Source organism: Brienomyrus brachyistius, chromosome 21, assembly GCF_023856365.1.
Source record: "Brienomyrus brachyistius isolate T26 chromosome 21, BBRACH_0.4, whole genome shotgun sequence".
Taxonomy (NCBI): Eukaryota; Metazoa; Chordata; class Actinopteri; order Osteoglossiformes; family Mormyridae; genus Brienomyrus; species Brienomyrus brachyistius.
Window position 1 is genome coordinate 8,049,741 of NC_064553.1, and position 12,261 is coordinate 8,062,001.

At 42.2% G+C, this 12,261-nt stretch overlaps 1 protein-coding gene across 3 annotated transcripts; it reads left to right on the forward strand.

Moving 5' to 3' along the window:
- Nucleotides 1–326: 326 nt before the first annotated feature.
- Nucleotides 327–11,333, forward strand: LOC125716829 (UDP-N-acetylhexosamine pyrophosphorylase-like). 3 transcript variants are annotated; one of them, XM_048989598.1, is made up of 10 exons: nucleotides 327–427; nucleotides 1,306–1,616; nucleotides 4,501–4,705; nucleotides 6,193–6,368; nucleotides 6,463–6,635; nucleotides 8,348–8,541; nucleotides 8,979–9,119; nucleotides 9,510–9,698; nucleotides 10,666–10,732; nucleotides 10,872–11,333. In XM_048989598.1, the coding sequence occupies exons 2-10, from the start codon at nucleotides 1,340–1,342 to the stop codon at nucleotides 10,968–10,970; spliced, it is 1,521 nt and encodes a 506-aa protein (XP_048845555.1). In that variant the 5' UTR covers nucleotides 327–427; nucleotides 1,306–1,339; the 3' UTR covers nucleotides 10,971–11,333. The 3 variants fall into 3 exon arrangements, with proteins under 3 accessions (XP_048845555.1, XP_048845556.1, XP_048845554.1); XM_048989599.1 differs by lacking the exon at nucleotides 327–427 and adding an exon at nucleotides 447–729 and having other exon boundaries at nucleotides 10,666–10,749; XM_048989597.1 differs by lacking the exon at nucleotides 327–427 and adding an exon at nucleotides 448–729.
- Nucleotides 11,334–12,261: the final 928 nt, after the last annotated feature.

A 12,261-nucleotide genomic window follows, 5' to 3' on the forward strand; every position in this document is an offset into this window, starting at 1 on the left:
TTTTACTGCCGCTTTAGAGCCTGGGTTCTCCATATAAGACACAATACTGGTTAAATAAAAACGACTACAGCTATACAAGGTTTGCTTAAACACGGATTTATCAGATGAGCATTAAAAATTTGAGATTATTGATAGTCAACGGTGCATATTGGTTTCGTTCACTTATACAGACAGATTCCGCCTTAAGTTTCAATGTCACGTTCATTCACAGCTGCCCATGTACCCGTCTTGCTGATACAGTGTAGTGCACTTTTATCTGTGATCCTTTCATCTGTGATCCAGTTCGCAGTGAAAGGGCTCCGGCACGATTACAGGGCGTGTCCGTTTGACGGCGGTGCCACGTCAGGCGGCGGATCGTGGCCCGGGGGCGCGGAGGGGAGGCGTGCTGTCAGTCGGCGTCCGTGAGCGCGCCGGGACGCGTCCCAAGGTACCTGTGCCGCCGCCGCCGCTTGGGCTCCTGCTCTGCTATCGTTACTATTACATTTCGCTATTACTGTTACAGGAGAAAATCACCCTTCTGTCAGTCTGAGAAATCTATTAGGACTGCTATTGGATTTTAAAGCGCTTGCTCTTCATTTAGACGTCCCGAATACTCTACAGCCTTAGGCAAAGCGCTGACAGTACCGCATTTTTTTTCCACTTCGATACACTCTGGCAGGGGTGTGTTGAGTTCCTAAGCAAGTTTCTAAGAGCGCGGCATACATGCTTTTAGTGAGAAACCTGTCTAAGGTATTTATTATTATTATTATTATTATTATTATTTTATTATTATTGTTGTTGTTATTATTATTATTATTATTGTTATTATTATTTTATTATTATTATTATTATTAGTGTTTATCCTCACTTTGGTTCCAATTACTGTAATGCTTCGAACATCTCTGACACTGGTGACGTTAACAGATGACGCTGGGAATGGCAAATTAATCACTCGCGCATTTACTCACGTGTTTACCATAACTTAGAGTGCCGCAGTGATGTAATAACATGTTCAAAATACTGGAATCATTGCGCAGGTATGTATTGCATTGAAAAGGGATTTGCCATATATATTAACATGTTACGGAATAATTGATCCTGTTGCAACATTCGTGCACACATAACACTGACATACAAAACTGACCTTAAACTATAATAAAGCGAAGATTCAGTTAAGCACGCACAGGGCTGAAGAATGCAAAGTAGGATTATGTTTAAAAAAGAAAATACTTAATGCAAATGATGAAGTGCACCGGAAAGCCTTTCGCGAACAGAGTCATACATAACCTGTTAATCCAGTTGTGCTCTGTTTAACCGGGGACTCAGGTGTGAGAGCTGGCAGAAGCGGAATCATTTCATCATGGATGCATGTAAAGAGGCCAAGCGTCTGGAAGAGGCCGGTCAGTCCCACCTGCTGCGGTTCTGGGCCGAGCTGAGTGCGGAGGAACGTGTGGAGATGACCCAGGACCTGAGGGACATGGACTTCCAGGAGATCAACGGCTTCTTTCAGCGCGCCATGAAAGAGTCGGGACGGGAGAAGCAGGAGAAGGTGGACAGCAGGATGGAGCCGGTACCCAGAGACGTGCTCGGCAGTGTCGTTTCCGACCGAGGGCTGCTCAAGGCGTGGGAGAAGGAAGGTTGGTGTTTTTAAGATCCAGACTCTGAATCCTTTTATTTGCCAAGTATGAAAAGTACAAGGAATTTGTTTTGGTGCAGGTGGTGTCAATTTAGTTGTTATACAACTAAAAATCGCGGGAATACACAAAGCAATAGAAGAGATATCAAGATAGAAATAAAAATGCGTAAATAATAATCAAACATGTAGACATATCCCTGATGGTGAGACAGACATGGAGCACAGCTTGGAATATATGCAGAAGTGGGGGGTTCTACACCATTTCCAATTGGGGGGCCAGACTGTCCTCCAAGTATTACTTACACTTGGCTGCCAGCTTTTTCAAAACCGACAGATTATTTACACAGTGCTTCGCAGTCACATTTTACAGTTTTCACAAATCTATTACTCACTTTAATTTCTCGTTTAGACTGTCTTGCTTCCACGAGCTTGATTATTTTATTCTCTCGTTAACTTTGCTTTTCACTAACTGAAGCGACTCGACCGCCCGCCTCAGGGCCCCAGGTCGTCTGCCCTACCTGTCCTGCCTGTCCTGCCTCTTGGCCTCTGATGTTGTCACAGGCGGACTGCCCTTTCTGATTGTGTTCATGCCTACGCTCACATTGTGTAGTATATTCACCGACAGCGACGTTTTTGCAGCCTGTCTGAGAAGTGTCAGTGTTACTTTTTTCTTGACATTTACAGGTATGGCCTTGCGTTTCTGCACTTGGGTATGATTGGGTGAAACTTTGAAGTGTTACGTTCCGTTCGGTGATTGCGGCCCATCCGTGAGTCACCAGACTCGGACTTTGTCAAGGGCACTTCAATAAAGAGGGTCTTTATCATGACATCCAAAGGATTATGAGACATTCCTCTGAAGGCGTTCACTGATGTCTTTCTGGGGTTTTATAATAAACATACAATAATAAAATTCAGTATCCCAACATACCCCAGCCCTTCAGTGACAACAAGGAACTTACATTTTGTAATCGTGTGAGTGATTTTATTGGAAGAGAACATTCCCGTTGCTCTTCCCTGTATGAAGAAATGGAAGAGTGTTATTTCTGAATCACTTGGCAATATTGTTAATAGTATTTTAACACAAAGGCCAACAAGGAGATGAAATGATGGACATTTTTGAGTACGTTATAAAGAGGCATCGTTCGGGAACCTTTATTTCTGTTTTGGAGCCAAACCATATAACAAACAATAAAATCCTCTGCTACATTTCTGACATTGTAACCATGAATTTTCTGCCCAGTTTTTTCTCTTTTGTTTGGTGAATTCAGGTAACAGTTCAGTGACGTGCAGTGACGTTGCAGTGACGTTGCAGTGACGTTGCAGTGGCGTTGCAGTGGCGCTGCAGGCACCTGAAGGGATCCGGGGCATAGCTCAGAGATCAGAAGGGGAAGGGATTTTACACGACAGAAATGTGGCACCCCACCCTACATGATTTGCCGATTTCCAATACAGGACGCTGTCATACAACATGGGACAGGTGGCAGCTCTGCGGCTTTTTTTAGCCTTAGCATAGAAAATGGCCAATAGCAAAGTCACCCAGCTAGCCAGCCAGCATTCTTAGGAGATAACAAGGGGTGAGACGTCTAAAATTCTTGCTACTGGCCAAATGGGCTAGTTCAGTAAAAAAAAAAAAAAAATTCACTAAAAATGTATTGTGTTTCATTCGGCGATAGCCGCTCCTGTTGCAGTAGAGCACAATGTAATTTTTAAACATAAAGAGTAACCAAAGGCCATCACATCTTACAATAATAAATTACCGTGTAACGTTATTTACAGCACATCATTTATTAATTTCCATTAACCGTTTGCTCATTCAAAGTACCCACATTGTAACTGATAGCCAGTTCATACACCAGCCATCCAGCTATCCAAAAATTCTCATCCTCACTCGCTTGTGTATTTTTAAGTCTATTAACGCATTCCAGTGATGCATTAAAATATATTTTCATTTCCTTTTCAGTGTAGTTTCCCAGCATCTCTGCTAATTCTTTCAAATGGAAAATGAGGGTTGTCAGATGATTTTTAATGTGTAATCACGATCAATCAGGCACTTTGGGGACTAATGCACAATTAATCTGATATGCAATCATGTTACAGTACTATAGGAAAAAAGAGAAAGTTTGTGTGTTCTGTATAGGAATCTATTTGTTCCAAGCAGAATTTTCAAACTAAAGACAAAATGTACAGCTTTGTCGGTATCTGAATTGTTTTATTTTAGTTGTGAATTCATGGGTTCTGTGCAGCGTCTTGACTTGTTTACAACCAGTAAGGAATTCTGTAGGTCTCTTTTAAAAATCTTTGCTCAAACTATTGGAATTTTCGAGCGTCTTTTTTTAAACACCTTAGCTAAAGAATTTATTCGTCCTTTGTTCGGGTTCCTGCCCTTGCTTAGCAACGTGCCTGCTGAAAGCCTTCTGCTGCTGTAAGGAAACAGGCATACAGTGTCGGCTGAAAAATGTAGAAAAATCTGTCATTAAAAAATGTCTTATGAGGAGAGGTTAGCTGAGCTGAATCTGTTTGGCCTCGAGCAAAGGAGACTAAGGGGGGACATGATCCAGGTATATAAGATTCTAACAGGTCTGGATGCCGTTCGACTAAACAGTTGCTTCAGTATTAGTTCAAATACAAGAACTCATTGCCATAGGTGGAAAATAGCGGGAAAACATTTTAAACTGGATTTGAGGAAGCACATCTTTACACAACGTGTAGTTAAAGTATGGAACAGTCTTCCTGTTAGTGTAGCGCAAGCTAAAACCCTGGGTTAAGTTCTCCCCAAACGAGCTTGATGGGCTGAATGGCCTCCTTTCGTTTGTGAATTTCTTATGTTCTCATATGAGGTTCTGGTCTTTAGCAGTTAGCAGATATTTTTATATTTCTCCTTTCAGGACTTTTGCATATTTCCCAAAGCAAAGTTGCTGTTCTTCTGCTGGCTGGAGGGCAGGGCACCCGACTGGGAGTCTCCTACCCAAAGGGAATGTATGACATCGGCCTCCCGTCCCAAAAAACCCTCTTTCAGATCCAGGCAGAGCGCATCCTGAGGCTTCAGCAACTTGCAGAGCAGGAGCATAAGTCAAGGTGCAGCATACCATGGTAAGACTGCCTTCATGTCCGCCTACATGGAGACAAGAGGGTCAGGCATGCAGGACGTGACACCATGTACCCTCATTTGAAGAAAAAAATATATATTAGCAGTGATCTAAAGAGCACCCAGGCAATTAGATTATTGAGCTAATTCATTTGGCTGGAAGTATTTTGTTACACAAACCAGTGTCTGCTCTATGCTTCCAGGAAGTACTAGAGCAGTGTTTCTCATCCCGGTCCTTGGAGACAAACAGAAGGTTCATGTTTTTGCTCCCTCCCAGCTCCCTGTCAGCCAGTTAAAATTTTTGCTCCCTCCCAGCTCCCTGCCAGAAAGCCCACATTTTTTGCTCCTTCCCATCTCCCTGTCAGACAGTCCACATTATTGCTCTCTCCCATCTCCCGGTAGCACATATTTGAAATATTGGCAATTCCTTTCAAACATCACTAAATAAGTATATTTATTCCCCTATAGCCAAATTTAACTAAACAAAAATGTAAGCAAAAACCTTGACTGTCTGTGGGTCTCTGAGGACTGGGTTGGGAAACGCTGCACTCATCCACGCCAGTTCTACCAAATGGTGTCAACTCAGGCTGTATTTTTGGTACACAAACTAAAGATGAAGAAACAGCCCACATTTTTGCTCCCTCCCAGCTTTTTGTAGCAAAAACATGGACTGTCTGGGGATCTTCAAGGACCAGGTTCAGAAACACCAATATAGAGAAATTAGAGGGCGAAGGGCAGGATGCAGCTTCCATTATACCTCTCTGCCTTGTCAGGCTGCCTTGCGTTGTCATGGGATCTTTCCGGTGCTTTTCAATGTTCTTCTGATTGTTTTTAGGGATGGATTTCATGCACATCTGAATTTAACAGTTTAATTTAAAGCTCTCCAGTGAATGTAGCCTTGAATTTGATATCTCACATAAAGACATATCAATGATGATATAGTTTCATGTTTAATTTGTTCCAGACCATAAGCATTTTAAGGAAGAAAACAGTCGGAGTATTTAGTATTTGTTTACTGTATGCTGTTCTAACTTTTTTTTTTGGTGGGGGGCCGGGGGTTTTGGTCATATTGGGCCCGTCTGTGTTAACACCGGGCAGTGGGAGGGAGCGAAAACATGGACGGTCTGTGGGTCCATGGATCGGACCGGATCGGACCGGATCGGGAAACACTGCATTAGACCTTTGTTCCATGCTGTTCTTGGCAGACTGTGCTGAGATCAGAATGTGTAACATTTAGTTTAGGTCAAGTTAATAAAATATCACTGAGAAATTCCCAGCACCTACTTCCTTATGGCAGCTTTGACTGACTTCCTGGGAGACTTTAGGCTGGAAAAAAAATACTTAAAGAAATAAAAAATGTAAAAATATGTGCAATTAAACAAAACGTATTGCATCCCATATGGAAATTGTCCACTTACAGATATATTTGTGCATTTTGGCAAACATATCAGTGGGGGAGAAAAGTAAAGATATATCCTGTAAATTCTCCCAGGTACATAATGACCAGCGGCCGAACAATGGAGTCCACCAGAGATTTTTTTTCCCAGCGCAATTATTTTGGCTTGAACAAGGAAAATGTAATCTTTTTTCAACAAGGAATGCTCCCAGCCATGGACTACAATGGGAAGATCATTCTGGAAGGGAAAGGCAAAATTTCCATGGCGCCAGGTAACTTCACATCGCCAGGTTGCAATGAACTGTGCGTGTGTTTCCGTCTCAGGTTCTGCGTAGATAAATGTGTTGCCCCTTTGCCTCGTTTTAGATGGGAATGGAGGGCTGTACAAAGCACTCAGAGCAGAGAAGATTATTGATGACATGCAGCAAAGAAGGATTGGCTACATCCATGTTTACTGTGTGGACAACGTCCTGGTCAAAGTGGCAGATCCCTCCTTCATTGGGTTCTGCGCACAAAAAGGAGCCGACTGCGGAGCTAAGGTCAGTCTGGAAGGGGAAACACTCAGCGTGCCACATGACATTCACCTCACACTGAAAGGTGAAATGGCTTTACTGAAGTCCTACACATTTTGAGTAGGATTTTAATGATTGAGAGAACATTCTAAAGGACATCCAAATAGTCATAAATATCCATATCCTGAGTAGTGTGCTATTTAGCAATGAAATATTTGAGGCAATGCGAATGAAGTTTCAGTTCAAATCAATCGAGTAGTCGCGATGCATAATGAAGCTGCAGTTCTCGAATTGACCACTAGAAGGGGCTGTTGGTCCTTGAAAGGCCACGAAATTCTGCTTTTCCACCTTTTGCTGGGCAGGTTTTGCACAAAACGTGGAGCTGCTAAAATGCGATTAAAAATTAGTTAAGTTTAGTTATGCGATAAACTTTTGGTTCCCACCTGATTATGAAGATTTTGTGAAACGTCAGTATGTTTGGCTACGTTACAATATTTAACTATTGGTTTTTTTAAAAAAATCATAAATCCCCGAGTTATAGATCTCAGTGTAACCCTTACCAAGATAAACAGTCACGTGGTTTAAATATGTAACTTATTTGCATTTTTTCCTACATAAACATGTGATTTTCCCCTCCTCTCCATTATTTCCTTGTGTCACATGTGCCTGGGCACCGTGCTCGTCTCTAGCAGACATGCATCAGGGTTTATTGCGTCGCATAGACTCTGTTAATCTGTCCTCTGTTTCGTTCTGAAGTTCATTGGAGCTTTATTACTAAGGGTGAAATGCCTCATTCAGATTCATTCTACAAACCGGCACATCTGCCGTACATTTACAGACGCTTGGCAGCCAGGATTTCAGCATTTGCTAGTTGTGCGTGTCTAAATCTCACTCTGCAGTCTTCAGTAAAATGACTGATAGTCTACTGGTGGTTGCTGATGCAGTATACTACAGTATAGCATTTTTAATCTGTACCGTGATACGTATAAGTTTAAGGACTGTAAACACAGGGTCGGTTTCAGATAAATAAATGAGGTCTGTGTCATTAGGTAGGTGGATGAAGGTAGGGGCCCCACCTCCACACTGCAGTTAATGTGGCTTTTTACAGGCTGGCCCCCCTCCAGCCAAACCGCATGATCAAGCTGTAAATTCACTGCTTGCTGAGGGCAGAAGCTTTCGGCCCATGAGTTAGTCGACCTACAGAGATTTCCATATAAGATCTAGTGCCACGAGTTATAAAAAGAACAAAAGAACAATTGTAGGGTTTTAATGTAGCTATTAATGGGAAGAATGGTGAGGGAGCAGGGCATCAGCACGGGGTACGAGGCTGTGTTGGCCCATTTTGATTGGGTATGAGGCTGTGTCGACCCTTTTGATTGGGTCACACTTGAGGCCCGCTCCTGGGGTCTTCATGTCATGGGTCACTATCCTGCTCACTGTTGAATGTGGCTCAGTGGGTTTGGAGGCTGTTCTTCTGATTGGAAGGTTGTTGCTGATTTTTGCTGTTGAACCCTTGAGCCCAGGGATTCTCAACCTGTCCATACTCGGTCAAACGTGTCCATGGCATGAAATTTTAATTGAGGCTAAAAAAAAATTACTCTGTAGGCTACTTTTTTAAATACCATGTCCATGGTCGAAATGTCCTCCTTAAATTCACCATGGCATCAACCCCTGCTTAACTCCCAGCTGCATCAGAGACCGTCTGAGCCTGCTTGTGTTATGATTGCTGCTGTTCACAGGTCGTAGAGAAGACCAACCCTACGGAGCCTGTGGGTGTGGTCTGCCAGGTGGACAGACAATTCCAGGTGGTAGAGTACAGTGAGATCACCCAGGCGACCGCGGAGAAGCGTGGCGCAGACAGCCGGCTGGTGTTCCACGCAGGGAACGTGGCCAACCATTTCTTCACTCTCTCCTTCCTCAAAGAAGTTGTAAAGTAGGTTAGACACTTTTTAGGGGCTTTAGGGGGGATTCAGGATGTTCTCGCTTAAAATGAAGTTCTTGATCAACACTAGTCGTTTTTCTAAAATCTACTGTTTTACAGTCGATATTTAGAATAAATACTCGTCTTAATTTAAATTTTTCATATGTATTGGAGAGCTCTGCGTGTTGCGCTGTGGCCTCTACTTAATGGTTGGGAGTCTAGTTCCTGCCTCAGTGTCTGTGTCTGTGCCCCCCCCCCCCCCCCCCCCCGCCCCCCAGTGGCTTCTGTTTGCTTAGTGCAACCCCACGTTGGATAAGCAGTGGGTTTATTCACCCACTTAATTAGTGTTGCCACCTACATGTATGTTTGTACATCTACTGTGTACTAAGCATGTAGAGTAGCTAAAATTAGCCCGTGCGGCTAAATGAAATTCCATTTTCTTTTTCCAGTACCAGTGAACCTCACCTGCTGCACCACATCGCACAGAAGAAAATCCCATTCATGGATGAGCGTGGCCAGTTAATTCAGCCAGACAAACCCAACGGTATTAAGATGGAAAAATTTGTCTTTGACATCTTTCAGTTTGCCAAGTAAGTGCAACCATATTTCAGGCTGACTGTTAGTGAAGCATTCTCAAGAGCTGGGAGATTTCGACACAAAGCACCAGGACAGTCAAGTTGCATAATCTGACATCAGGGACCTCCGTCAAGTTTCAATGCACTCCAAAATTTGAAGCTTGTAAAATTTTAGTGTCTAAAACTGAACGAATAGATAAATTAAGTTAATTCACTGAAGAATTGCAGAAAATGTGAAGTCAGTTAATAATCCCTGTGTCTTGCGGCTGTAAGTTCATATCCGGTGCAGTACTCGATGGTGCAGAGGTCATTTACGTATGGTGAATTCTGATTTCTGAAGGCTGATAAGCTGATGCCTGGAATCACACTCTGCCAGCTCCTGACCGATCTCCGGTTTGCCCTCAGGAAGTTTGTGGTGTACGAAGTACTGAGGGAGGATGAGTTTTCGCCCTTGAAGAACGCAGACAGCCAGGATGGGAAGGACAACCCTACCACTGCACGGCGAGACGTCATGTCACTGCACTGCCGCTGGATCCTGAATGCTGGTGGCCAGTTTGTTGACAAATCTGGAAACCAGGTCATTCCCAGTCCCAGGTAATGACTACACCCCTTGCAGCCGGCCCGACCCTGGAGTATTTGTGCTATATGAACAGTAAAACCTTAAGGCTTTTACGTATGTATTTATGAACATATACAGTGTCTTGCGACATTCTCCACAGTATATATCATACAGGCAATACCTGGGTAAAGAACCTCTGACTTACGGACATCTTGTACTTCAAACGGACTTCCGTAAAGCCTGTTACTGTATATTAAATATTTGGAGTTAAATACAATGGTTTGTAATAATGAAGGCACACACTACTTTGTGACGCTCATCAAAACATTGATTCAGCGGTTCATCAGTATATAATATATATTAAAAATATATATGGATATTTTATGTTAGATGTATTTCTGGGGGTGGCATGGTGGTGCAGTGGTTAGCACTGTTGCCTCACACCTCTGGGACCCGGGTTCGAGTCTCCGCCTGGGTCACATGTGTGTGGAGTTTGCATGTTCTCCCCATGTCGTCATACTCCGGTTTCCCCCCACAGTCCAAAAACATGCTGAGGCTAATTGGAGTTGCTAAATTGCCCGTAGGAATGCATGTGAGAGTGAATGGTGCGTGAGTGTGCCCTGCAATGGGCTGGCCCCCCATCCTGGGTTGTTCCCTGCCTCGTGCCCATTGCTTCCGGGATGGGCTCCGGACCCCCCGCGACCCAGTAGGATAAGCGGTTTGGAAAATGGATGGATGGATGTACTTCTAGTTGTTATTGTCAGCGAAACTGGTGGAAATCACTGGTGGGACTGTAGTAGATATGTTGTGTAATGTTCCATTTGAGCAGTTTAAATATACGTCATTGTACTTTTTTGCTTTCATGCATCTAAATTATTTCGACAAAAGACATTTTTCATAGATCTCTTATGGGGAATGTTTATATTTTCTAAAAAAAAAAAAAAAAAAACATTGAAAGTTCGTTTTAGTGTTAATAGCTCATATCTTTTTTTTTTTGTCCAGTCTGGTGTCGGCGACAGGTGAAACACTCCAGTGTGAGATCTCTCCGCTGGTCTCTTACGGGGGGGAGGTATGTAACTGATACATGTATGTGTGATTTATGTGGATTTTAGAATCAAACGGAATTCCAGAAATTTCTCATGCATGTTTAAAACAAAACCTGACCGTCTAGTTTATAATGATGATCATTATTATTATTATTATTGCAGGGCCTGGAGGACCTAGTAAAAGGCCGGAAGTTTAATTCCCATCACCCAATCATCATTGATGAAAAGGGGAATCTGGCACTTCTAAAAAATGGGTATTGACTTTCAATGAGGAGACAGCGGCAAATCATCATTTCCAAATGCTTTTATCAAAAATACTGTAATGGAAACTGAAGAGTCTCTATTTATGTCTTATTTTTCATATATATAATCTTTTTTTATTTAGGGGGTGAAGGAAAAAAAAAACATTTAATTATCAATTTGTAAATAGTATTGCAATGTTAGGTATTTATTCAGCTGACATTTTTAATAAGATCGATGTATTTAATCAATGTGCAATAGAAGGACATATTTAAGTTTTCCGTATAAAAAACAAATTGTATTATGTAATATTTTTGACTTGCAAATCTAACTGAGTATAGAAACCTGGGAAGTATTTGAAAATTAAACGAAATTTTTGCATCACTGTTTGTATCCATTGTGAGTGGGTTTTTATTCCAAGTGTCTTTTCCAAGTTTGTGTGGGTGTTCAAAGCTGGTTGTTTATCTATGACAGAGAAGTTGTCAACAGATTGTGGGGGGGGGGGGGGGGTGTTTGTGAATCGTATGCTGTGAAGTGCATGTGGATGGTAGGACAATAAAGACCCACTTGACTTAAGAGCAGACGGTCAATCTTTGCCCAGCAGAACTCTAGCCTAAATATACTATACCCTTCAATAGGCTTTATATATTATTTAAATGTTATATTGATATGTATTTGCATTGGCAACTGTCACTGACCATGAATAGATATGACTGAATGAGGCTTAATTGAAAACCGGTCTGTAAATTTGTACTTTCATGCCATTACTTGAAATATATTCTGCATTAGCGATTATATTATAGAATTGTCTTTTATTTGATTTGTTTTTATTTTTAAGCATCTTAACATGAATAGGAAGCTATTTAACCAGTTAAATAGACTCCCTTGCTGTCATCCACGCATCCAATCTAACGTCTGGTGATCGCTCAATGAATTATCTTTACGTTCGTTTGGCATGTGGCACAAACTTAGTGCTTCGGTGGATGTAAGTAACAGGTTGGGGTCTGTCTCCATTACTGCCTTCACACTCACATGCAGTTTTGAGCGTGTCTCGTGTTTAATTGTACTTAGAATATGTTATAGGGGAACGTGTTACTGTATGTGATTCTTCCGTTTAACAACAAAATAAAAACTAACAGGAAAACAAGAATTCGAATTTCAACTTCAGGGTCAGTTAATCCTGATTACGTTGGCGGCTGGCCGCGAAAAAGCGTGAGATGATGGAAGGAAATTTATGCCGAATGAGCGTCGTTTATATTCGGGTTAAATAGCGGCAAAGTCGCAGCTTCCTCAACTTCCTTTGTGGTTGCAC